At 46.7% G+C, this 25,096-nt stretch overlaps 1 protein-coding gene across 1 annotated transcript in view; it reads right to left on the bottom strand.

Annotated features, from left to right (window-relative positions):
* Positions 1 to 22,346, bottom strand: part of LOC106613208 (platelet derived growth factor d) — a 112,572-nt gene extending 90,226 nt beyond the window's left edge. The window contains exon 1 of the mRNA XM_045724775.2: positions 21,714 to 22,346. Within this exon, the coding sequence (XP_045580731.1) occupies positions 21,714 to 21,825 (112 nt within the window). The 5' untranslated portion in view covers positions 21,826 to 22,346. The remainder of the gene's footprint in view (positions 1 to 21,713) is intronic.
* Between the last annotated feature and the right edge of the window lie 2,750 nt (positions 22,347 to 25,096).

The raw sequence follows: 25,096 nt of genomic DNA, 5'->3' as shown, positions 1-25,096 counted from the left end.
GCCCCTTCAACAAACACACCACCGCGAACCACATAAAACGAATACCCTCTGCCACGTCCTGACCAAACTACAATACCAATTAACCTTATACTGGCCAGGACGTGACAGGCTCGTTGCGAATTGTGTGAAGACCATTTCTTCCTAACAAAGACAGTAATTAATTTGCCAGAATTGTACATAATTATTACATAACATTGAAGGTTGTGCAATGTAACAGCAATATTTAGACTTAGGGATGCCACCCGTTAGATAAAATACGGAACTGTTCCGTATTTCACTGAAAGAATAAACGTTTTGTTTTCGAAATGATAGTTTCCGGATTTGACCATATTAATGACCTAAGGCTCGTGTTTCTGTGTGTTTATTATATTATAATTAAGTCTATGATTTGATATTTGATAGAGCAGTCTGACTGAGCGGTGGTAGGCAGCAGCAGGCTCGTAAGCATTCATTCAAATAGCACTTTCCTGCGTTGGCCAGCAGCTCTTCGCAATTCTTGAAGCACAGCACTGTTTATGACTTCAAGCCTATCAACTCCCGAGATTAGGCTGGCAATACTAATACTAACTGCCAATTCTGTCGAATCAAAAGAATTTGTATTAAACAATCAGATTTCGACAGAAATATGGCTGAGACTCAGGATAAGTTCAAGGAGAGGGGGTACAACAATGATCAGATTAATATTGCCATTGAGAAAATTCAAAACAAAACGAGACATGACCTTTTTCAAGGTCAGTCTCGCAAAAAGACACATTCTTGCGTTCTCACTACCCGCTATTCAAAGTGCTCTGAACAAATTAAAGGAATCGTTCACAAACATTGGCACATTCTGAAATATGATGATAGTCTCGTTAATGTGTTTTCTGATCTTCCCCTGGTCGTATTCTCGCGGGGAAGAAATCTCAGAGACCAATTGGTACACTCTGATTTACCACCCCAAGATATTCCTGAACAACGTCTATTTGCGCCCATACTGGATGGAAATTACAAGTGTAATGGCTGTGCTCAATGTAATGGCACTTATAAATGTAGATCCTTCAAACACCCCCAAACAGGGAAATCTATCCCAATTAAAGGTGTTATTACGTGTTCCACTAAGGCAGTTATTTATCTTATAACTTGTCCTTGTGGTAAAAATTATGTGGGTAAAACAAAGCGTGAATTAAAAGTACGTATCTCAGAGCATCGTAGCACCATTAGGTGCAAAAACTTAACTTACCCAGTTGCGGCCCACTTTTTGGAAGCAAACCATCCGATTTCGTCTCTGCGTTATATTGGTATTGAACATGTCACCCTCCCGAGGAGAGGGGGTGACCTTGATAATTTATTGTTGAAACGAGAGGCTGCCTGGATCTTTAATTTAAAGACCCTTGCTCCCTTCGGTCTCAACATAGACTGATCTGAAGCCATTCTTGTGATAATTGTGATTTTGCCATTGTAATTGTTTGTTAGATACGTTTTGGACTACAAATGCTATGATCGTATGCTATCCATTTGTTTGTCTTTTTGTATGTTCTTTGTATGCCATTTAAATTTTTTTTTGAGTTAACCAATGATATTAGGCCATACTTGGCCATGATTACAAACACCTGTGTGTCTCTTGACACTATATAAATGACTCATCTCGCAGTGTTTGATGATACCCTGATGAAGACAGCTTCGCTGTCGAAACGTTGGTGATTACATTTTTGCATCTGAGCTCTTAGAGTGTGCGGCTTTCCTTTATTTTCTGGCAATACTATAGCGCCTATAAGAACATCCAAAGGAATATGAAATACAAATGGTAGTGTAACGCCCTGGCCATAGAGAGGGTTTTTTTGTTCTTTATTTTGGTTAGGCCAGGGTGTTACATTGGGTGGGCGTTCTATGTTCTTTTTCTAGGGTTTTTGTATTTCTTTGTTTTGAGCCGTGTGTGTCTCCCAATCAGGCACAGCTGAAGTTCGTTGTTGTTGATTGGGAGTCACACATAAGGAGCATGTTTTTCCTTTGGGTTTTGTGGTTAATTGTTTCTGTTAGTGTTTTGCACCTGACAGGACTGTTTGGCTGTCGGTTTTCTTGTTTTGTTTGTATAGTGTTCTTTCTTTATTAAATATTCAATGATGAACACTAACTCCGCTGCACCTTGGTCTACTCTCTCTCACGACAGCCGTTACAGGTAGAGAGAGAAATAGTCCTATAATTCCCATAATAACTACAACCTAAAATTTCTTAACTGGGAATATTGAAGACTCATGTTAAAAGGAACCACCGGCTTTCTTATGTTCTCATGTTCTGAGCAAGGAACTTAAACGTTAGCTTTCTTACATGGCACATATTGCACTTTTACTTTCTTCTCCAACACTGTGTTTTTGCATTATTTAAATCAAATTGAACATGTTTCATTATTTATTAGAGACTAAATTGATTTTATTTATGTATTATATTAAGTAAAAATAAAAGTGTTAATTCGGTATTGTTGTAATTGTCATTATTACAAATATATATATAAAAATTGTCCGATCAATCGATAGGCTTTTTTTGGTCCTCTAATAATGGGTATCGGCGTTGAAAAAAATCATAATTGGTCGACCTCTAGTACAGGTATACCTATAGACCATCACAATAACTTCAGAACCATGGTTTGGAGAGTCTTTCACTCCAGTGGTAGAGTATTTGAGCATGCCTGCGGGTGGCATGTTTGTGTTTTTCTTGGAGAGAAGAGGCCACCCATCGTCCACAGACTCAGCCAAGACTGATGACATCACATACTGAAACTATTTCAGTAAGAAAAGTAGGGCCCTATAATGTTTTGTGCCGGATTCCGTTTTTTCCAAAGTTCCACTTTCTTAGTTTTGTTTTTCCAGGTTTTCCATTTTCCCCATTTTTTTTCTGGTTTTCGCTCTCAAAAAACACACTTTTTTTATATAGAAAAACAACATTTTATGAGGAAGGCACAGTGATGCCGAAACGTTGGTAAATACCCATTAAATTGCTGGGAGTTTATACATGGAGTGTGAGACTTTATTTTGATTGTTTATTTGCCGTTAGTCAGCACCTCCACACAAACTAATTTTTCTGGTGTGCATCAGCTCATGGTTTTTTATCATGTTTTAAGTCCACAACATTGATTAGACCACATCTCGAGACCACTTTTGAGGTCTGGGGAAAATAGAAGAGATTATGGATTTTGGGGTGTAGTTAGGTTTTATTGCAAGTGTGAACCAGCAAGAGACAGTTGTTTGGTTAGCAATGTTCCTGTATCACTCATGTGATTTCAGAGTTGGCTAAACAAATGGCCACTGGATTGAGGAAAATAATCCTGATGTCATTCTGCCAGGCAGGCTACTTTGTAGTTAACATTTAATTGAGAAGGTTTTTGGGAAAGCCTTTCCATCTCTACCAGAAGATAGTTATCATTAGCATCATCGCTAACGGCTACACAAAGTAGACATACACACAGACAGGGGAATTCCTGTGCTGTTTCAAAAAGTTACAGGAATATATGAATCACTGATGCATTTTGTTCATGTCTTATAATTCATTTGAATTTTCTGTAACACTTTATTTGGATAGTCTGTAGAGCATCTACAGATGGACTATCAGTAACAATTCAACTAACTACCAACAGTAGTAACCCTTACCCAGTGGTGGAAAATTGTCAAACTTCAGTAAAAGTAAAAAGTAAATGCTATACATCAAATTCCTTGTATTAAGCAAACCAGACGCAACAATTGCATTTATTTAGAGACGGACAGGGGCACACTCAGACATAATTTACAAATGCACTATTTATGTTTAGTGAGTCCGCTAGATCAGAAGCAGTAGGGATGACAATTCGTTATATTGCTAGGTATGTGAATTGGACTGTTGCTGTCCTGCCTCAGCATTTGAAATGTAAAAAGTACTTTTGGGTGTCAGGGAAAAAGTACAGTTCATTCGGAAAGTATTCAGACCTCTTGACCTTTTTTTTCAACATTTTGTTACGTTACAGCCTTATTCTAAAATGGATTAAATCGTTTTTTACCCACCTAATCAATCTACACACGATACCCCATAATGACAAAGCAAAAACAGGTTTTTAGAATTTGTATTAAAAATTATTCAACTTTTAAAAAAAAAAATTCAATATCACATTTACATGAGTATTCAGACCATTTACTGAGTACTTTGTTAAAGCACCTTTGGCAGCGATTCCGACATCGAGTCTTCTTGGGTAAATGTTGTCATCAAAGTCTGGCTGGATTTATGGTGCTTTCAAGACAACTGGGAATTCGGAAAAAAACAAGGTCGAATCATGATGAAGTCATCAATCTTCAGGTTGGATGCCCGTTCAAAACGTATTTTCCAGTCAGAGCTCGTTTTGTCCGGAATTCCCACTTGTCTTGAACTCACTGAAGTCCAGTTTCGAGTTAACAGTTGTTTTGAGTGCGGCACAAATTATGCTTCATTGACAGCATGGCCAATGTTGAATGTTAATCGATTTAAAAACTTGGAAAAAAGAGACATTTAATCCTAAATTTGGGACCACACATCCAATCCACTGAATATCAGGCTAGTGATTGCTTTGCAATGCTTGCAGTTAACCACTGTCACTGATTCCTTCCAAACTACTCATTGTTGAATTTGCGATTTCCAACTTGTTGTGTAATGTTTATGTGCAATGGCCGATGAGCACCGATAAGTTATCGATAATTTCTCTTCATATGACATGGAGTAAAAAGGATTTGCCAGTAGATTGTGGATTTAACTCATGATGATGACTGCTAGCTAAGATTTTGAAAGTATGAAATTGACATGATCAGTCCAATCCAAGCTGCTGTAGATCTAACATGATTTGACGTCATTTTATGTGTGGCCAATGACGTTGAGCCTTCTTGAATGGGCACTTCTAATGTAACTCTATGGCAGCACCAAAGGTCTACCCTTAGACTTGGCGGTGACGTACTGTCCCCACGAGTGACAGAACACTGAGTTAATCAAGGCGCAACAAGAGAACATTACCAACCCCTACGCTCCGTATTTTCCGCTGGCTGCCCCACCTCCACAGAAAGCCCTGAGCTAGGCTGAAACACCTGCATTTTCGAGCTGCCTTACTCAAGAAAACAAAAAGAGACCATGTTTGTATACGGCTTTATTAAATCAATGATTCCGATTTATTTATTTTTTTACATTGTTTGCAAACTAATATGTGACACGTATTAATGCCAAAATAACATATACATTTTTTCAATTGTTTTATTTATTTTAGCTAAAAATGTGGAGCATCTGCCCTGAATGATGGGTCGCCACTGCTCCTGCTACACCACGGTCCTACCCTACAGAGTTCTTCTACCCTACACCACGGTGCTACCCTACAGAGTTTTTCTACCCTACACCACGATTGTTCACTTAGTTTGTAAATAAATACACAAGATGAGCATCAACATTCCTGCTGCATTTTGGTCCTCCTTAACCAACGACGTCTGTGACAGAATCTCCCACCACCAAAGGACCAAGCAGCAGAGGAAGAAGCAAAGGGATTTTGAGTTGGACTATGGTGAGAGATGGACTTGGGAGGAGATCTTGGGGGGAGAAGGGTCCTACACTTGGGAGGAGATCCAAGCAGGAAAGGATCGCCTTCCATGGGGACAGGTGGTAAGAGAGAGGGAGGAAAGGCGAAAGGCTGGTATGGACCGGGAACGTTTCCAAGGGACACGACTGGCGCTGAAGCATGAGAGGCACCCCCAATAAAAATTGTTTGGGGGGCACACGTGTAGTTTGGCTAGGCCAAGGAAGAGCCAGAAGCCAGCTACCCGTGGTTATATGGAGGAGCGTATAAGGTGGAGGGCGCCATGTTTCGCTGAAGAGCGCACTATCTCACCCATACGCACGCACAGTCCGGTGCGGGTTATTCCAGCCCCTCGCAGGTGCTGTGCTAGAGCGGGCATCCAGCCTGCTAGGAGGATGCCTGCGCAGCGCATCTGGTCGCCGGTACGCCTCCGAGGACCAGGCTACCCAACTCCCGCTCTACGCACGGCTACCATCAGGCCCCTGCACAGCCCAGTCTGCCCTGTACAAGCACCCCACTCGTACAGGGCTACTAGTTCCATCCAGCCAGGACGGGTTGTGCAGGAGGTAAGATCAAGACCGCCTGTGCGCCTCCATGGCCCTGGGTTTCCAGCTCCTGTCTCTCGTGCGGACCCGGAAGTGCGTCAGCCCAGTCCAACTCGTCCTGTTCCCTCTCCCCACACTAGCCTGGAGGTGCGTGTTCCCAGTCTGGTACGTCCAGTACCAGCACCACGCACCAGGCTTCAAGTGCGTCATCCCAGTCCGACGTTGCTAGAGCTGCCCGTCAGTCAAGAGTCGCCAGAACTGCCCGTCAGTCAAGAGTCGCCAGAACTGCCCGTCAGTCAAGAGTCGCCCGAACTGCCCGTCAGTCAAGAGTCGCCCGAACTGCCCGTCAGTCAAGAGTCGCCCGAACTGCCCGTCAGTCAAGAGTCGCCAGAGCCGCCCGTCAGTGAGGAATCGCCAGAGCCGCCCGTCAGTGAAGAGTCGCCAGAGCCACCCACTAGTCAGGAGCTGCCAGAGTGGCCAAACTGCCCGGAGATGCCAGAGTGGCCAGACTGCCCGGAGATGCCAGAGTGGCCAGACTGCCCGGAGATGCCAGAGTGGCCAGACTGCCCGGCGATGCCAGACTGCCCGGCGATGCCAGACTGCCCGGCGATGCCAGAGTGGCCAGACTGCCCGGCGATGCCAGACTGGCCCGACTGTCTTCCGGGTCTGCCAGAGTGGCCCGACTGTCTTCCGGTTCTGCCAGAGTGGCCCGACTGTCTTCCGGGTCTGCCAGAGTGGCCCGACTGTCTTCCGGGTCTGCCAGAGTGGCCCGACTGTCTTCCGGGTCTGCCAGAGTGGCCCGACTGTCTCCGGGTCTGCCAGAGTTGCCCGACTGTCTTCCGGGTCTGCCAGAGTGGCCCGACTGTCTTCCGGGTCTGCCAGAGTGGCCCGACTGTCTTCCGGGTCTGCCAGAGTGGCCCGACTGTCCTCCGGCCCAGCCCGAGTGGCCCGTCTACCTGGAGCTGCCGGGGTGGGTCGTCTGCCCGGAACTGCCAGAACCAGAGCCACCTCCAGATATAGGTGGGTTGGGGAGGGGGGGTGTAGCACAGTGCCGTCGTTGACGGCAGCCACCCTCCCTTCCCTCCCTTTAGTTAGGGGGATTATTTATTTTTTTTGGGGGGGGGGGGGTTTGTTATTTTTGAGGTGCTTCCGGGGTTAGCACCTGTAGGGGGGGGGGGGGGGGGGGTACTGTCACGTCCTGGCCAGTATAAGGGTTAATTGTTATTGTAGTTTGGTCAGGACGTGGCAGAGGGTATTTGGTTTATGTGGTTCGGGGTGGTGTTTTTTCTAAAAGGGCATTTGATTTAAGTATTCCGGGGTTTTTGGGCACTGTTCCTTGTTTACGTATTTCTATGTTGATCTAGTTAGTTGTATGTCTATGTTTGGTTAATTGGGGTGGACTTCCAATTGAAGGCAGCTGTGTGGTGTTGCCTTTGATTGGAAGTCCTATATTAGTTGGGTGTGTTTGTCTCTGTAATTGTGGGAGATTGTTTCTTGTTTTGCTGAGTGTGCCTTTCAAGACTGTTTCGTTGTTCGTAAGTTCGTTTTGTTGTTTTGGTGTTCACTTAGTTTGTAAATAAATACACAAGATGAGCATCAACATTCCTGCTGCGTTTTGGTCCTCCTTAACCGACGACAAACGTGACACGTGTGAATATATTTGGTGACATGTGAATATATTTGGTGACGTGAATATACCTGGTATAGTTTATAGTTTCACCTTTCAGGGATTGAGACTTCTATGAAATTCACTGGGGAGGATGGTCCTCCTCTGAGGAGTCTCTACTGCCCTATATATCATTTTATAGGACCCTAGACAATGTTCCCTCTAAGCTGCGGACCCCCCCCGAGACTGAACTATCAGCCCCCAGAGAGAAGCAGAGATTGAAATTTACTCATCTTTCTGGAGCAGTGCTCACCAAATCGGTCGATTGCAATCGACTGGCCGATTCCAAGGCATTCCTGGTCCATAGGAGTAACAACATGAATTTGTGCATGAGGCAGAAATAATGCGGTACGACTCGAGTTTCACCATCAGCTGGAAGATGGTGTCCCTTTTTGGTTAGTGTCAGTGGAGGAAAGGGAGAGAGGAAGGATGTTGAGAGACGGACCCTCAGTCTGCTGCTCTCTCCCTCCGCTGACCATCAGATGGAGGCACCATCAGCCCAGTAAAATGAAAAAATGATTTAAATGTATGCTCACTCAGCTGTGCTTCACAAGTAACACAACAACGGATCTATTACAGGTGTGATCATATAGCCTACCTCACATTTTGAAATAGCCCGAACAACAATGCATTGGCAAGGAAACTCAATCAAAGCCAGTATGTGGTGACTTTGTCAACCATTTTGAAAAGAAGGTTGACGACATCCGATCCTTGTTTGTTAAGTCAAACGACACCGCTAGTCCTGCTCACATTGCCCTACCCTATGCTTTGACCTCTTTCTCCCCTCTCTCTCCAGATTAAATCTTGTGACTTGTGACGGCCGGCCGCCTAACAACCTGCCCGCTTGACCCTATCCCCTCCTCTCTTCTCCAGACCATTTCCGGAGACCATCACCCTTACCTCACCTCGCTCATCAACTCATCCTTGACCGCTGGCTACGTCCCTTCCGTCTTCAAGAGAGCGAGAGTTGCACCCCTTCTCAAAAAACCTACACTCGATCCCTCCGATGTCAACAACTACAGACCAGTATCCCTTCTTTCTTTCCTCTCCAAAACTCTTGAGCGTGCCTTCCTTGGCCAGCTCTCTTGCTAGCTCTCTCAGAATGACCTTCTTGATCCAAATCAGTCAGGTTTCAAGACTGGTCATTCAACTGAGACTGCTCTTCTCTGTGTCACGGAGGCTCTCTGCACTGCTAAAGCTAACTCTCTCTCCTCTGCTCTCATCCTTCTAGACCTATCTGCTGCCTTTGATACTGTGAACCATCAGATCCTCCTCTCCACCCTCTCCGAGTTGGGCATCTCCGGCGCGGCTCACTCTTGGATTGCGTCCTACCTGACAGGTCGCTCCTACCAGGTGGCGTGGCGAGAATCCGTCTCCGCACCACGTGCTCTCACCACTGGTGTCCCCCATGGCTCAGTTCTAGGCCCTCTCCTATTCTCGCTATACACCAAGTCACTTGGCTCTGTCATATCCTCACATGGTCTCTCCTATCATTGCTACGCAGACGACAAACAATTAATCTTCTCCTTTCCCCCTTCTGATAACCAGGTGGCGAATCGCATCTCTGCATATCTGGCAGACATATCAGTGTGGATGACGGATCACCACCTCAAGCTGAACCTCGGCAAGACGGAGCTGCTCTTCCTCCCGGGGAAGGACTTGCCCGTTCCACGATCTCACCATCACGGTTGACAACTCCATTGTGTCCTCCTTCCAGAGTGCTAAGAGCCTTGGCGTGACCCTGGACAACACCCTGTCGTTCTCTACTAATATCAAGGCGGTGACCCGATCCTGTATGTTCATGCTCTACAACATTCGCAGAGTACGACCCTGCATCACCAGGAAGCGGCGCAGGTCCTAATCCAGGCACTTGTCATCTCCCGTCTGGATTACTGCAACTCGCTGTTGGCGGGGCTCCCTGCCTGTGCCATTAAACCCCTACAACTCATCCAGAACGCCGCAGCCCGTCTGGTGTTCAACCTTCCTAAATTCTCTCACGTCACCCCGCTCCTCCGCACACTCCACTGGCTTCCAGTTGAAGCTCGCATCTGCTACAAGACCATGGTGCTTGCCTACGGAGCTGTGAGGGGAACGGCACCTCCGTACCTTCAGGCTCTGATCAGGCCCTACACCCAAAGAAGGGCACTGCGTTCAACCACCTCTGGCCTGCTCGCCTCCCTACCTCTGTGGAAGCATAGTTCCCGCTCAGCCCAGTCAAAACTGTTCGCTGCTCTGGCACCCCAATGGTGGAACAAGCTCCCTCACGACGCCAGGACAGCGGAGTCAATCACCACCTTCCGGAGACACCTGAAACCCCACCTCTTTAAGGAATACCTGGGATAGGATTAAGTAATCCTTCTAACCCTCCCGCCTACCCTCCCCCCCAAAAAGATATAGATGTACTATTGTAAAGTGGTTGTTCCACTGGATATCATAAGGTGAATGCACCAATTTGTAAGTCGCTCTGGATAAGAGCGTCTGCTAAATGACGTAAATGTAAAATGGAAATGTACTGGGCCTATAACTTACTGCACAAACCTTATTACTACAGTACTGTCTTTAAGTGGTTAATGTTGCATAGGCTTACCTTTTTGTAAGTCGTGTTCATTGCAACGCCAGGGTTGTGGGTTCGATTCCCACGGGGGATCAGTACCAAAAAAAAAAATACATGAAATGAAATGTATGCATTCACTACTGTAAGTCGCTCTGGATAAGAGCGTTTGCTAAATGACTAAAATGTAAATGTAATCAAAGCAAGAGATACATGTCACATGTGCACATTTTGTTGATATCATTTGCTAGTTAGTGAGTTATTAGGCCAGTTCTAGATCATTTGTAGTCAGCAGTAGGGGAGTGATTGAGCACAAAACCTGTACATTTCTAGACACCTTTAAAAGTGAGTCAGATAAAGAGCCTTTTTTTTGTCTTAAAGGGGCAGTGTTGTATTTTGAGACTGGCTTGAATAATCTGAGTAGCCAATAGGCAGAGGGTAGTATAATTTGTCTGATTCTCTGTAATAATGCTATGGGAATAATTATATATTTTATTTTGTAAAGTGGTTTCTTGCATCAAACAACACAACAACATTTTCAGTCACCTCCTTGTCTGAAGGACAAATGGATAAACAGGATATAGCCCTGCGTGTTTTTATTTTATTTCAAAAGTCTCATGGAATGTAGGGCTTCATTGAACACCACACATTGGCTGCTACTGTAGGCTGGATAGAACTGCTATTTCCATGTTAAAATGTGATTGCATTTTCTCCACTGTTTTTGATGTTAGGCCACTCTGGTAGGCCTAGATTATGATCAAATAGCCACAGTAGCCTACTTGGCCACTGTTAAAACTGTTACTTAAAGCGGGTACAGCCTATGTTCAAATCAAACTTTATTTCTCACTTTCACTGCGCCGAATACAACAAGTGTAGGCTTTACTGTGAAATGCTTACTGACAAGCCCTTAACCAACAGCGCAGTTCAAGAAGAAGAAAATATGTTCACAGTAAATGTGCGTTGGAAGTTGCACAGAATTTTCACAATGTTCAAGTTTGGGCTCAGCAGACCAGAAATTTGCTCAGTGCTGAAAGAAAAAAAAGAGGGCCCTAGATATCATTTTATAGGGCCCTGGACACCGCCTAACAGAGTTCCATTCCATCCAGCCTCCCTTACATTCCGGAACAGCCTCCCTTACATTCCGGAACAGCCTCCCTTACATTCCGGAACAGCCTTACATTCTTCAGCAGACTTTGATGTCTAAACAGACTGTTGTCAGTGTGTGTGCTACGTGCAAACACTCTTTGCCATTAGATTTGCTCTGAGACCCGCAGCGGAAGCAGCCTTTGATTAAAGAAGAGAAAGAAAGATGGAGAGATTGAGGAAGAAATCAGCCAGATTAAAGGTGGGGACGTACAGAGCGATATGCAATGGTGTAGACCAGAGAGTGAGATGAGAGAGATGGGCCTCTTTTCTTTATGGTGTCTTTAATAAATTAAAAACACTTTTCATGAGGAGGTTGAGAGTTTGTCAGTGAGTGTATGTCACTCTCTCTCTCTCTGTGTGTATATGTCTCTCTCTCTCTGTGTGTATATGTCCTCTCTCTCTCTGTGTGTATGTCTCTCTCTCTCTGTGTATATGTCTCTCTCTCTCTGTGTATCTGTCTCTCTCTCTGTGTGTGTATGTCTCTCTCTCTCTGTGTGTATTTGTCTCTCTCTCTGTGTGTACATGTCTCTCTCTGTGTGTGTGTATATGTGTCTCTCTCTCTGTGTGTGTATATGTCTCTCTCTCTCTGTGTGTATATGTCTCTCTCTCTCTGTGTGTGTATGTCTCTCTCTCTGTGTATGTGTCTCTCTCTCTCTGTGTGTATATGTGTCTCTCTCTCTGTGTGTATATGTGTCTCTCTCTGTGTGTGTGTGTATATATATGTCTCTCTGTCTGTGTGTGTATATATGTCTCTCTGTCTGTGTGTGTGTCTCTCGCTCTTTCTGTGTGTGTGTGTGTTTTTATGTCTCTCTCGCTCTCTCTGTGTGTGTGTGTCTCTCTCTCTCTCTCTTCTGCTGTCTCCTCGGTGAAGGTAATGGGTTGCTTTGAACACAAAGGCCAAATATTGTTTGCCACACACACACACACACACACACACACACACACACACACACACACACACACACACACACACACACACACACACACACACACACACACACACACACACACACACACACACACACACACACACCTTATAGTGAGGAGGGGAGTGTGAATACAACGCTAAACAAACACAGGAGAAACCTTGGGGGGAAGTCCTGCATGCGCCGTGTGATAGAGCTTGCCAACCAAAAGCACATACACCCACACACTATACCAAATTATGTGTTTGTTCAATGCTGAGGGGTCTGTGTCAACCTGAACTCCCAAGACAGCACTGTACCTGTTCACATGAGTGCTAGCAACGATCATGCCCCGCCCACCTAAGGATCTGTGTTTTTCAGATATCTATTTCCTGTGTTTGAGGGGTGAAAATTTCACTTGTCACTTAAATCTCAATAGGTTGATCGCTTTCATTTTACTCCTGCGACTCTTTCATACTTTTTTCTGTTAATGCCACGCCTGTTAATGCTATGCCTGTTAACGCTATGCCTGTTAACGCTATGCCTGTTAACGCCACGCCTGTTAACGCTATGCCTGTTGTTACTGTTAACGCTATGCCTGTTAACGCCACGCCTGTTAACGCCATGCCTGTTAACGCCACGCCTGTTAACGCTATGCCTGTTGTTACTGTTAACGCTATGCCTGTTAACGCCACGCCTGTTAACGCCACGCCTGTTAACGCCACGCCTGTTAACGCCACGCCTGTTAACGCCACGCCTGTTAACGCTATGCCTGTTGTTACTGTTAACGCTATGCCTGTTAACGCCATGCCTGTTAACGCCACGCCTGTTAACGCTACGCCTGTTAACGCTATGCCTGTTAACGCTATGCCTGTTAACGCCACGCCTGTTAACGCCACGCCTGTTAACGCCACGCCTGTTAACGCCATGCCTATTGTTACTGTTAACGCTATGCCTGTTAACGCCATGCCTGTTAACGCCACGCCTGTTAACGCTATGCCTGTTGTTACTGTTAACGCTATGCCTGTTAACGCCATGCCTGTTAACGCCACGCCTGTTAACGCCATGCCTGTTAACGCCACGCCTGTTAATGCTATGCCTGTTGTTACTGTTAACGCTATGCCTGTTAACGCCACGCCTGTTAACGCCAAGCCTGTTAACGCTATGCCTGTTGTTACTGTTAACGCTATGCCTGTTAACGCCACGCCTGTTAACGCCACGCCTGTTAACGCCACGCCTGTTGTTACTGTTAACGCTATGCCTGTTAACGCCACGCCTGTTAACGCCACGCCTGTTAACGCCACGCCTGTTAACGCTATGCCTGTTAACGCCATGCCTGTTAACGCCAAGCCTGTTAACGCTATGCCTGTTGTTACTGTTAACGCTATGCCTGTTAACGCCACGCCTGTTAACGCCACGCCTGTTAACGCCACGCCTGTTAACGCTATGCCTGTTGTTACTGTTAACGCCATGCCTGTTAACGCCACGCCTGTTAACGCCACGCCTGTTAACGCCACGCCTGTTAACGCTATGCCTGTTGTTACTGTTAACGCCATGCCTGTTAACGCCACGCCTGTTAACGCCGCGCCTGTTAACGCTATGCCTGTTAACGCCACGCCTGTTAACGCTATGCCTGTTAATGCCACGCCTGTTAACGCCATGCCTGTTAACGCCACGCCTGTTAACGCTATGCCTGTTAACGCCATGCCTGTTAACGCCATGCCTGTTAACGCCACGCCTGTTAATGCTATGCCTGTTAACGCTATGCCTGTTGTTACTGTTAACGCCATGCCTGTTAACGCCACGCCTGTTAACGCCGCGCCTGTTAACGCTATGCCTGTTGTTACTGTTAACGCTATGCCTGTTAACGCCATGCCTGTTAACGCCATGCCTGTTAACGCCACGCCTGTTAACGCCACGCCTGTTAACGCTATGCCTGTTGTTACTGTTAACGCTATGCCTGTTAACGCCACGCCTGTTAACGACCGACTGCCTGTTAACGCCAGCGCCTGTTAACGCTCATGCGCTGTTGTTACTGTTAACGCCTATGCCTGTTGTCGCCACGCCTGTTAACGCCGCGCCTGTTAACGCTATGCCTGTTAACGCCACGCCTGTTAACGCTATGCCTGTTAATGCCACGCCTGTTAACGCCATGCCTGTTAACGCCACGCCTGTTAACGCTATGCCTGTTAACGCCATGCCTGTTAACGCCATGCCTGTTAACGCCACGCCTGTTAATGCTATGCCTGTTAACGCTATGCCTGTTGTTACTGTTAACGCCATGCCTGTTAACGCCACGCCTGTTAACGCCGCGCCTGTTAACGCTATGCCTGTTGTTACTGTTAACGCTATGCCTGTTAACGCCATGCCTGTTAACGCCATGCCTGTTAACGCCACGCCTGTTAACGCCACGCCTGTTAACGCCACGCCTGTTGTTACTGTTAACGCTATGCCTGTTAACGCCACGCCTGTTAACGCCACGCCTGTTAACGCCACGCCTGTTAACGCTATGCCTGTTGTTACTGTTAACGCTATGCCTGTTAACGCCATGCTTGTTAACGCCACGCCTGTTAACGCCACGCCTGCTAATGCCACGCCTGTTAACGCCGCGCCTGTTAACGCTATGCCTGTTGTTACTGTTAACGCTATGCCTGTTAACGCCATTCCTGTTAACACCGTGCCTGTTAACGCCGCGCCTGTTAACGCCACGCCTGTTAACGCTATGCCTGTTGTTACTGTTAACGCTATGCCTGTTAACGCCACGCCTGTTAACGCCACGCCTGTTAACGCCACGCCTGTTAACACCACGCCTGTTAACGCCGCGCCTGTTAACGCCACGCCTGTTAACGCTACGCCTGTTAACGCTATGCCTGTTAACGCTATGCGTGTTAACGCCGCGCCTGTTAACGCCACGCCTGTTTACGCTATGCCTGTTGTTACTGTTAACGCTATGCCTGTTAACGCCATGCCTGTTAACACCGTGCCTGTTAACGCCGCGCCTGTTAACGCCACGCCTGTTAACGCTATGCCTGTTGTTACTGTTAACGCTATGCCTGTTAACGCCGCGCCTGTTAACGCCACGCCTGTTAACGCTATGCCTGTTGTTACTGTTAACGCTATGCCTGTTAACGCCACGCCTGTTAACGCCATGCCTGTTAACGCCATGCCTGTTAACGCTATGCCTGTTGTTACTGTTAACGCTATGCCTGTTAACGCCGCGCCTGTTAACGCCACGCCTGTTAACGCTATGCCTGTTGTTACTGTTAACGCTATGCCTGTTAACGCCACGCCTGTTAACGCCATGCCTGTTAACGCCATGCCTGTTAACGCTATGCCTGTTGTTACTGTTAATGCCACGCCTGTTAACGCCACGCCTGTTAACGCTATGCCTGTTGTTACTGTTAACGCTATGCCTGTTAACGCCGCGCCTGTTAATGCCGCGCCTGTTAACGCCGCGCCTGTTAACGCCGCGCCTGTTAACGCCACGCCTGCGGAAACCGGTCAGACACACTCCGGGAATGTCTGAATTGGGCTCAATGGAATACATTATATTTCCGTTACATCTATAAGAACGCTAAAGCTGCATCAGACATTCAACACATCGTCTCGACACCACAAGACAGACTACTTTATTTTGACCGATGTTAAGTTTTTGTGAGAAAAAAAAGAAGTAGTCATTTAATAAAGACGAAATGTTAACAAATTAGATGCACTGAAATTAAAGAAACTTCCAAAAATGAACACTGGGATTATAGTGGTATTATGTCTGATCTTGCAAACAATGTAAAGTCTGTAGAGACAGGTGTGTGTGTGTGTGTGTATGTGTGTGTGTGTATGTAGAGATAGGTGTTATTTACAGCCAAGCCTGTTGACTTTTAATCTGAGGATATCCTGCTAGTGACACACTTGTGGGACTATGCAAAAGAACGTGACAACAGAAATGAATGAGGATGTCAAGAATGTGCAGGTACTGTAGGCAGAGCAAGATTCTGATGGTTGTTACAGCCCTTTTCCACCCATTTACGTTAATATAGTCCAGTGTATTTACGCAAACGAAGCACATTAATTTTCTTTATTTTAACAAAAAAAAATGATACCATTACAAAATGTATATACAGTTGAAGTTGGAAGTTTACATACACCTAACCAAATACATTTAAACTCAGTTTTTCACAATTCCTGACATTTAATCCTAGTAAAAATTCCCTGTTTTAGGTAAATTAGGATCAACACTTTATTTTAAGAATGTGAAATGTCAGAATAATAGTAGAGAAAATTATTTATTTCAGCTTTTATTTCTTTCATCACATTCCCAGTGGGTCAGAAGTTTACATACACTGAATTTGTATTTGGTAGCATTGCCTTGAAATTATTTAACTTGGGTCAAACGTTTTGGGTAGACTTCCACAAGCTTCCCACAATAAATTGGGTGAATTTTGGCCCATTACTCCTGACCGAGCTGGTGTAACTGAGTCAGGTTTGTAGGCCTCCTTGCTCGGACACGCTTTTTCAGTTCTGGTCAAAAAAGTTCTATAGGATTAAGGTCAGGGCTTTGTGATGGCCACTCCAATACCTTGACTTTGTTGTCCTTAAGCCATTTTGCTACAACTTTGGAAGCATGCTTGGGGTCATTGTCCATTTGGAAGACCCATTTGCGACCAAGCTTTAACTTCCTACTATGATTATTATTATTAGACCATGCTGGTCATTTATGAACATTTGAACATCTAGGCCATGTGCTGTTATAATCTCCACCCGGCACAGCCAGAAGAGGACTGGCCACCCCTCATAGCCTGGTTCCTCTCTAGGTTTCTTCCTAGGTTTTGGCCTTTCTAGGGAGTTTTTCCTAGCCACCGTGCTTCTACACCTGCATTGCTTGCTGTTTGGGGATTTAGGCTGGGTTTCTGTACAGCACTTTGAGATATCAGCTGATGTAAGAAGGGCTATATAAATACATTTGATTCCTGACTGATGTCTTGAGATGTTGCTGCAATATATCCACATAATTTTCCTTCCTCATGACGCTATCTATTTTTTGAAGTGCACCAGTCCCTCCTGCAGCAAAGCATCCCCACAACATGATGCTGCCACCCCCATGCTTCATGGTTGGGATGGGGGATGCTTGCAAGCCGAAGAACACCTTTTTCCTCCAAACATAACAATGGTCATTATGGCCAAACAGAATTATTTTTGTTTCATCAGACCAGAGGACATTTCTCCAAAAAGTACGATCTTTGTCCCCATGTGCAGTTGCAAACCGTAGTCTGGCTTTTTTAATGGCGGTTTTGGGGCAGTGGCTTCTTCCTTGCTGAGCGGTCTTTCAGGTTATGTCGATATAGGACTCGTTTTACTGTGGATATAGATTGTTTTGTAAGTGTTTCCTCCAGCATCTTCACAAGGCCCTTTGCTGTTGTTCTGGGATTGATTTGTACTTTTCGCACCAAAGTACGTTCATCTCTAGGAAACAGAACGCGTCTACTCCCTGAGCGGTATGATGGCTGTGTGGTCCCATGGTGTTTATACTTGCGTACTATTGTTTGTACAGATGAACGTGGTACCTTCAGGCATTTGGAAATTGCTCCCAAGGATGAACCAGACTTGTGGAGGTCTACAATTTTTCTTCTGAGGTCTTGGCTGATTTCTTTTTATTTTCCCATGATGTTAAGCAAAGAGGCACTGCGTTTGAAGGTAGGCCTTGAAATACATCCACAGGTACACCTCCAATTGACTCAAATGATGTCAATTAGCCTATCAGAAGCTTCTAAAGCCATGACATCATATTCTGGAATTTTCCAAGCTGATTAAAGGCACAGTCAACATAGTGTATGTAAACTTCTGACCCACTGGAATTGTGATACAGTGAATTATAAGTGAAATAATCTGTCTGTAAACAGTTGTTGGAAAAATTACTTATGTCATGCACAAAGTAGATTTCCTAACCAACCTGCCAAAACTATAATTCGTTAACAAGACATTTGTGGAGTGGTTGAAAATCGAATTTTAATGACTCCAACCTAAGTGTATGTAAACTTCCGACTTCAACTGTACATACATACGACATACATACAATGTTACTGTGTTTCTACAACACTGAGGACAATGTTACTGTGGTTCTACAACACTGAGGACAATGTTACTGTGTTACTATAACACTGAGGACAATGTTACTGTGGTTCTACAACACTGAGGACAATGTTACTGTGGTTCTACAACACTGAGGACAATGTTACTGTGGTTCTACAACACTGAGGACAATGTTACTGTGGTTCTACAACACTGAGGACAATGTTACTGTGGTTCTACAACACTGAGGACAATGTTACTGTGGTTCTACAACACTGAGGACAATGTTACTGTGGTTCTACAACACTGAGGCCAATGTTACTGTGGTTCTACAACACTGAGGACAATGTTACTGTGGTTCTACAACACTGAGGACAATGTTACTGTGGTTCTACAACACTGAGGACAATGTTACTGTGGTTCTACAACACTGAGGACAATGTTACTGTGGTTCTACAACACTGAGGACAATGTTACTGTGGTTCTACAACACTGAGGACAATGTTACTGTGGTTCTACAACACTGAGGACCACCAGGTCAACTATATTCACAGGTCAGAAAACTCAACTGGTACTCTCTCTTCTCCTCCTGCTGCTGCCTGTGCCCTATATCCTAAATGATGTCTCTCGCCCTTTCAGTCTCTTTCCCCCTCTTCTTTCCCTAGCCCGACGCAGCTGTCTCTTTCATTCCCTCTCATCTGCCTCCGCGCCTCCACTCTCTATCACCTCTCTGTCTTACCTCCCCTCTCATCTGCCTCCACTCTATCACCTCTCTGTCTTACCTCCCCTCTCATCTGCCTCCACTCTATCACCTCTCTGTCTTACCTTCCCTCTCATCTGCCTCCACTCTATCACCTCTCTGTCTTACCTCCCCTCTCATCTGCCTCCACTCTATCACCTCTCTGTCTTACCTTCCCTCTCATCTGCCTCCACTCTCTATCACCTCTCTGTCTTACCTCCCCTCTCATCTGCCTCCACTCTATCACCTCTCTGTCTTACCTTCCCTCTCATCTGCCTCCACTCTCTATCACCTCTCTGTCTTACCTCCCCTCTCATCTGCCTCCACTCTATCACCTCTCTGTCTTACCTCCCCTCTGATCTGCCTCCACTCTATCACCTCTCTGTCTTACCTTCCCTCTCATCTGCCTCCACTCTCTATCACCTCTCTGTCTTACCTCCCCTCTCATCTGCCTCCACTCTATCACCTCTCTGTCTTACCTCCCCTCTGATCTGCCTCCACTCTATCACCTCTCTGTCTTACCTTCCCTCTCATCTGCCTCCACTCTATCACCTCTCTGTCTTACCTCCCCTCTCATCTGCCTCCACTCTCTATCACCTCTCTGTCTTACCTTCCCTCTCATCTGCCTCCACTCTCTATCACCTCTCTGTCTTACCTCCCCTCTCATCTGCCTCCACTCTCTATCACCTCTCTGTCTTACCTTCCCTCTCATCTGCCTCCACTCTCTATCACCTCTCTGTCTTACCTCCCCTCTCATCTGCCTCCACTCTCTATCACCTCTCTGTCTTACCTTCCCTCTCATCTGCCTCCACTCTATCACCTCTCTGTCTTACCTCCCCTCTCATCTGCCTCCACTCTCTATCACCTCTCTGTCTTACCTCCCCTCTCATCTGCCTCCACTCTATCACCTCTCTGTCTTACCTTCCCTCTCATCTGCCTCCACTCTCTATCACCTCTCTGTCTTACCTCCCCTCTCATCTGCCTCCACTCTCTATCACCTCTCTGTCTTACCTCCCCTCTCATCTGCCTCCACTCTATCACCTCTCTGTCTTACCTCCCCTCTCATCTGCCTCCACTCTATCACCTCTCTGTCTTACCTCCCCTCTCATCTGCCTCCACTCTATCACCTCTCTGTCTTACCTTCCCTCTCATCTGCCTCCACTCTCTATCACCTCTCTGTCTTACCTTCCCTCTCATCTGCCTCCACTCTCTATCACCTCTCTGTCTTACCTCCCCTCTCATCTGCCTCCACTCTATCACCTCTCTGTCTTACCTCCCCTCTCATCTGCCTCCACTCTATCACCTCTCTGTCTTACCTTCCCTCTCATCTGCCTCCACTCTCTATCACCTCTCTGTCTTACCTCCCCTCTCATCTGCCTCCACTCTATCACCTCTCTGTCTTACCTCCCCTCTCATCTGCCTCCACTCTATCACCTCTCTGTCTTACCTCCCCTCTCATCTGCCTCCACTCTATCACCTCTCTGTCTTACCTCCCCTCTCATCTGCCTCCACTCTATCACCTCTCTGTCTTACCTTCCCTCTCATCTGCCTCCACTCTCTATCACCTCTCTGTCTTACCTTCCCTCTCATCTGCCTCCACTCTCTATCACCTCTCTGTCTTACCTCCCCTCTCATCTGCCTCCACTCTCATCACCTCTCTGTCTTACCTCCCCTCTCATCTGCCTCCACTCTATCACCTCTCTGTCTTACCTTCCCTCTCATCTGCCTCCACTCTATCACCTCTCTGTCTTACCTCCCCTCTCATCTGCCTCCACTCTATCACCTCTCTGTCTTACCTTCCCTCTCATCTGCCTCCACTCTATCACCTCTCTGTCTTACCTCCCCTCTCATCTGCCTCCACTCTATCACCTCTCTGTCTTACCTTCCCTCTCATCTGCCTCCACTCTATCACCTCTCTGTCTTACCTCCCCTCTCATCTGCCTCCGCGCCTCCACTCTGTCTCTCTCTCAGACAACGTAACAATAGAGTGTCTACGTCATTTGAACAGGTCAACACAGAAAGCTCACTTCCCAGGAGTAGCCAGGTCATTTGAACAGGTCAACACAAAAAGCTCACTTCCCAGGAGTAGCCAGGTCATTTGAACAGGTCAACACAGAAAGCTCACTTCCCAGGAGTAGCCAGGTCATTTGTCACCACTGACTAAGACGTATACACCACTAGATGAAACAACATCTAGGCTTTTCCTGACAGGTCTGTCTATCAAGATTACATTCAACTTCTACTCTTCTATATTCACCTTTCATTGTTTTATAATTCAATTGAGTATTGTTAATGTGGATATTTTAGAATGCATTGTAGAAGTCTGATGTGTCTAGGCCTAATTAACCAACATTGTTCATAAGGACCTCTTTCAATGTCATCTGTAACAAAACAATTGCAAGTATAAATCCATTGTGATCAGAACTCAATTCACTAATAAGAGTAACCATATTACCACCCATTATAGGCTACCGACAGTTTGTCCTAAACACCAGTTGTTTTGTTGTTATAACACTTGTAACTGTACATTCACACAAAATTGACTTACACAAATCAAAAACTGGGACTCACCATCTCGCCTCACGTTTGAAGACCGCATCACCTTGGCGGACACCACTTGGGCTTGTGTGCCCCCGGTAAAGCCCACCAGCAGCGCAAGTACCACGCGCCCACAGATGTTCATTCTGTCCGTGGCGTTTGCACACCGTAAACTAAAATCCCAAACGTGGAAGGACAATTTACTGTTCTGAAAAGAGACCAATTAGCTACTCGTGTTTTCCCTAGAGACTCAAATAAAAGTTTGCTTAATTAAAACTTTCGTGCCGTTCGCATCATTTCACCCGATTTGCTTTTTACTGTGATGTTGGACTGGAGCAAACTGCCTGTCTCAAACCCACCATGCATGAGCTCTGCGGCTACAGAACACGGAGCAGGTTCATATACCACAGACATATACTCCCGTCCACGGTCAAACACAAGCACGGGCGCCGATTTCTTATCGCGAGTTAATCCTCACGGGCAATTCCACGAGAAATAGTCCACATTCCTTCAACTTCTCTGATATCAGAGCGAGCTGGAAATGCGTTCCAATAACTGAACTTCGAGGCTAAGATTGTGTGTCTCTCGCTGTAGCTCTCTACACACACACTTGTGTGTAACTCTTCAGCGGGGCAGACATCAGAGAGGAGGGTTGTCCCTCTTCCGTGATCCGGGACGAGGAAATAGACCAGAAGGAACATTTTAGCAGAAAAAAAGAAAACATGGGAGGTCACAGTCAGACATAAACACACACACACACACACACACACACACACACACACACACACACACACACACACACACACACACACACACACACACACACACACACACACACACACACACACACACACACACACACACACACACACACACACACGTGAGAAGGAGCCAGGAAGGTAATTTTCAGCGAGAAAGAAACTTGACTGGAGACGAAATAAACAGGAGGAAAAGAGTCTCTGACAGCATTGCACACTGACACTAATAAAGTATGCCCTCTGGGCAAAACTTGTCCAGGGAAGAACTCTGACATGAATTCACTTGTTGAAGCGCATGTTGAATAAGTTGAAACCATGTCTGACAATGTTCTTCATTTCATCATTTCACTGAGCAAATGCAAGCATGTCTAAAAGAGTTCCAGGCTATTATACAGTATTATTACATCTAAACTTTTCACTCATTTGGTTTATGTATGTATACTGTTTTTTTTACATGTAATAGCATGAAATTCGTAGAATATTATTTTGCAAAGTGTAGCCTATTCAGGCTATTGAAGGCTGTGCTGAAATCTGCAGATATTTCCATAATGCCTATATTATATTGAGGCCTTGTTATTTTCTTGTTTTGTAGATACTATAGGAGGCTTTGTATTGTGACAAGACAACAATCTCTCCCTCAATGTTAGCAAAACAAAGGAGTTGATTGTTGACTTTAGGAAGCAGACAGAACATGCCCGATCCACATCAATGAGACTGCAATGGAGAGAGTCAGCAGTTTTAAGTTCCTCTGTCCACTTTATTTATTTTATTTATTTCTCCTTTATTTAACCAGGTAGGCAAGTTGGGAACAAGTTCTCATTTACAACTGCGACCTGGCCAAGATGAAGCAAAGCAGTGCGACACAAACAACAACACAGAGTTACACATGGAATAAACAAACATACAGTCAATAACACAATATAAAAAAATCTATATACAGTGTGAGCTAATGAGGTAAGATAACGGAGGTAAGGCAATATATACGCCATAGTGGCGAAATAATTACAATTTAGCAATTAAACACTGGAGTGATAGATGTGCAATAGATGAATGTGCAAGTAGAGATACTGAGGTGCAAAGGAGAAGGAAAAAAAGAACAGTATGGGGATGAGGTAGTTGGATGGTGTAACGGCCGTCGGAAGAGAGAGTAGACCAAGGTGCAGCGGAGTTAGTGTTCATCCTCAGGAATTTATTAAACAACGTGAACACTATACAAAAACAAGAAAACCGACAGCCACACAGTACTGTCAGGTGCAAACACAAAACAGAAACAATCCCCCACAAAACCCAAAGGAAAAACAGGCTCCTTATGTGTGACTCCCAATCAGCAACAACGAACTACAGCTGTGCCTGATTGGGAGCCACACACAGCCCAAAACAAAGAAATACAAAAACATAGAAAAATGAACATAGAACGCCCACCCAATGTAACACCCTGGCCTAACCAAAATAAAGAACAGGGCGTTACAGTACCCCCCCCCCCCCAAAGGTGCGGACTCCGGCCGCAAAACCTGACTCTGAAGGGGAGGGTCCGGGTGGGCCTTCTTACGGTGGTGACTCAGGTGCGGGACGTGGCCTCCGCTCCACCCTCGGCATCTCCCACTTAGGTGGCGCCCCTGGACGCGCCGGAGGACTGGTGGGCGACCCTGACTGCACCCACCTGGCGGGCGGCACCGGCGGCTCCGGGCTGGCGGATGGCCCTGGCGGCTCCGGGCTGGCGGGCGGCTCTGGCGGCTCTGGCCCAGGATTCACCAGGCTGGGGAGACATGAAGGAGGCCTGGCCCTGGGCGCAGGCACAGGACTCACCAGGCTGGGGAGACATGAAGAAGGCCCTGGGCGCAGGCACAGGACTCACCAGGCTGGCGGCCGGCTCTGGCGGCTTCGGGCTGGCGGGCAGCTCTGGCGGCTCTGGCCCAGGATTCACCAGGCTGGGGAGACATGAAGGAGGCCTGGCCCTGGGCGCAGGCACAGGACTCACCAGGCTGGGGATACATCAAGGAGGCCTGGCCCTGGTCACAGGCACAGGACTCACCAGGCTGGCGGGCGGCTCTGGCGGCTCCGGACAGGCGGGCGGCTCTGGCGGCTCCGGACAGGCGGGCGGCTCTGGCGGCTCCGGACAGGCGGCGGCTCTGGCGGCTCCGGACTGGCGGGTGGCTCTGGCGGCTCCGGACTGGCGGGCGGCTCTGGCGGCTCCGGACTGGCGAGACCCACTGGAGGCCTGGTCCTAGGAGGAGGCACAGGACGGACCAGGATGGGGAGACCCACTGGAGGCCTGGACCGAGGAGGAGGTACAGGATAAACCGGGCTGTGGGGGAGCACTGGAGTTCTGGTACTTAGGCTATTTACCCACACTCCAGGCTGAATGCCCACTTTGGCCCGGCACGGGCGGAGCGCAGGCATTGGGTGAACTAGACCCTCCCAGCGCCCTGGAAACACAGTGCGCAGAGCCGGTGCAGGATAACCTGGACTGAAAAGGCGCACTGGAGACCAGACGTGCTGAGCCGGCACAATCCGTCCTGGCTCGATGCCTGCACTCGCATGGCACTTGCGGGGGGCTGGCCTATAGCGCACCGGGCTATGCACGCGCACTGGAGACACCGTGCGCTTCACAGCATAACACGGTGCCTTACCAGTACCACGCTGCCTGCCGTAAGCACG

This window comes from Salmo salar, chromosome 09 (assembly GCF_965601325.2).
Source record: "Salmo salar chromosome 09, fSalSal1, whole genome shotgun sequence".
Lineage (NCBI taxonomy): Eukaryota > Metazoa > Chordata > Actinopteri > Salmoniformes > Salmonidae > Salmo > Salmo salar.
This window is presented reverse-complemented; position numbering and strand designations above follow the sequence as displayed.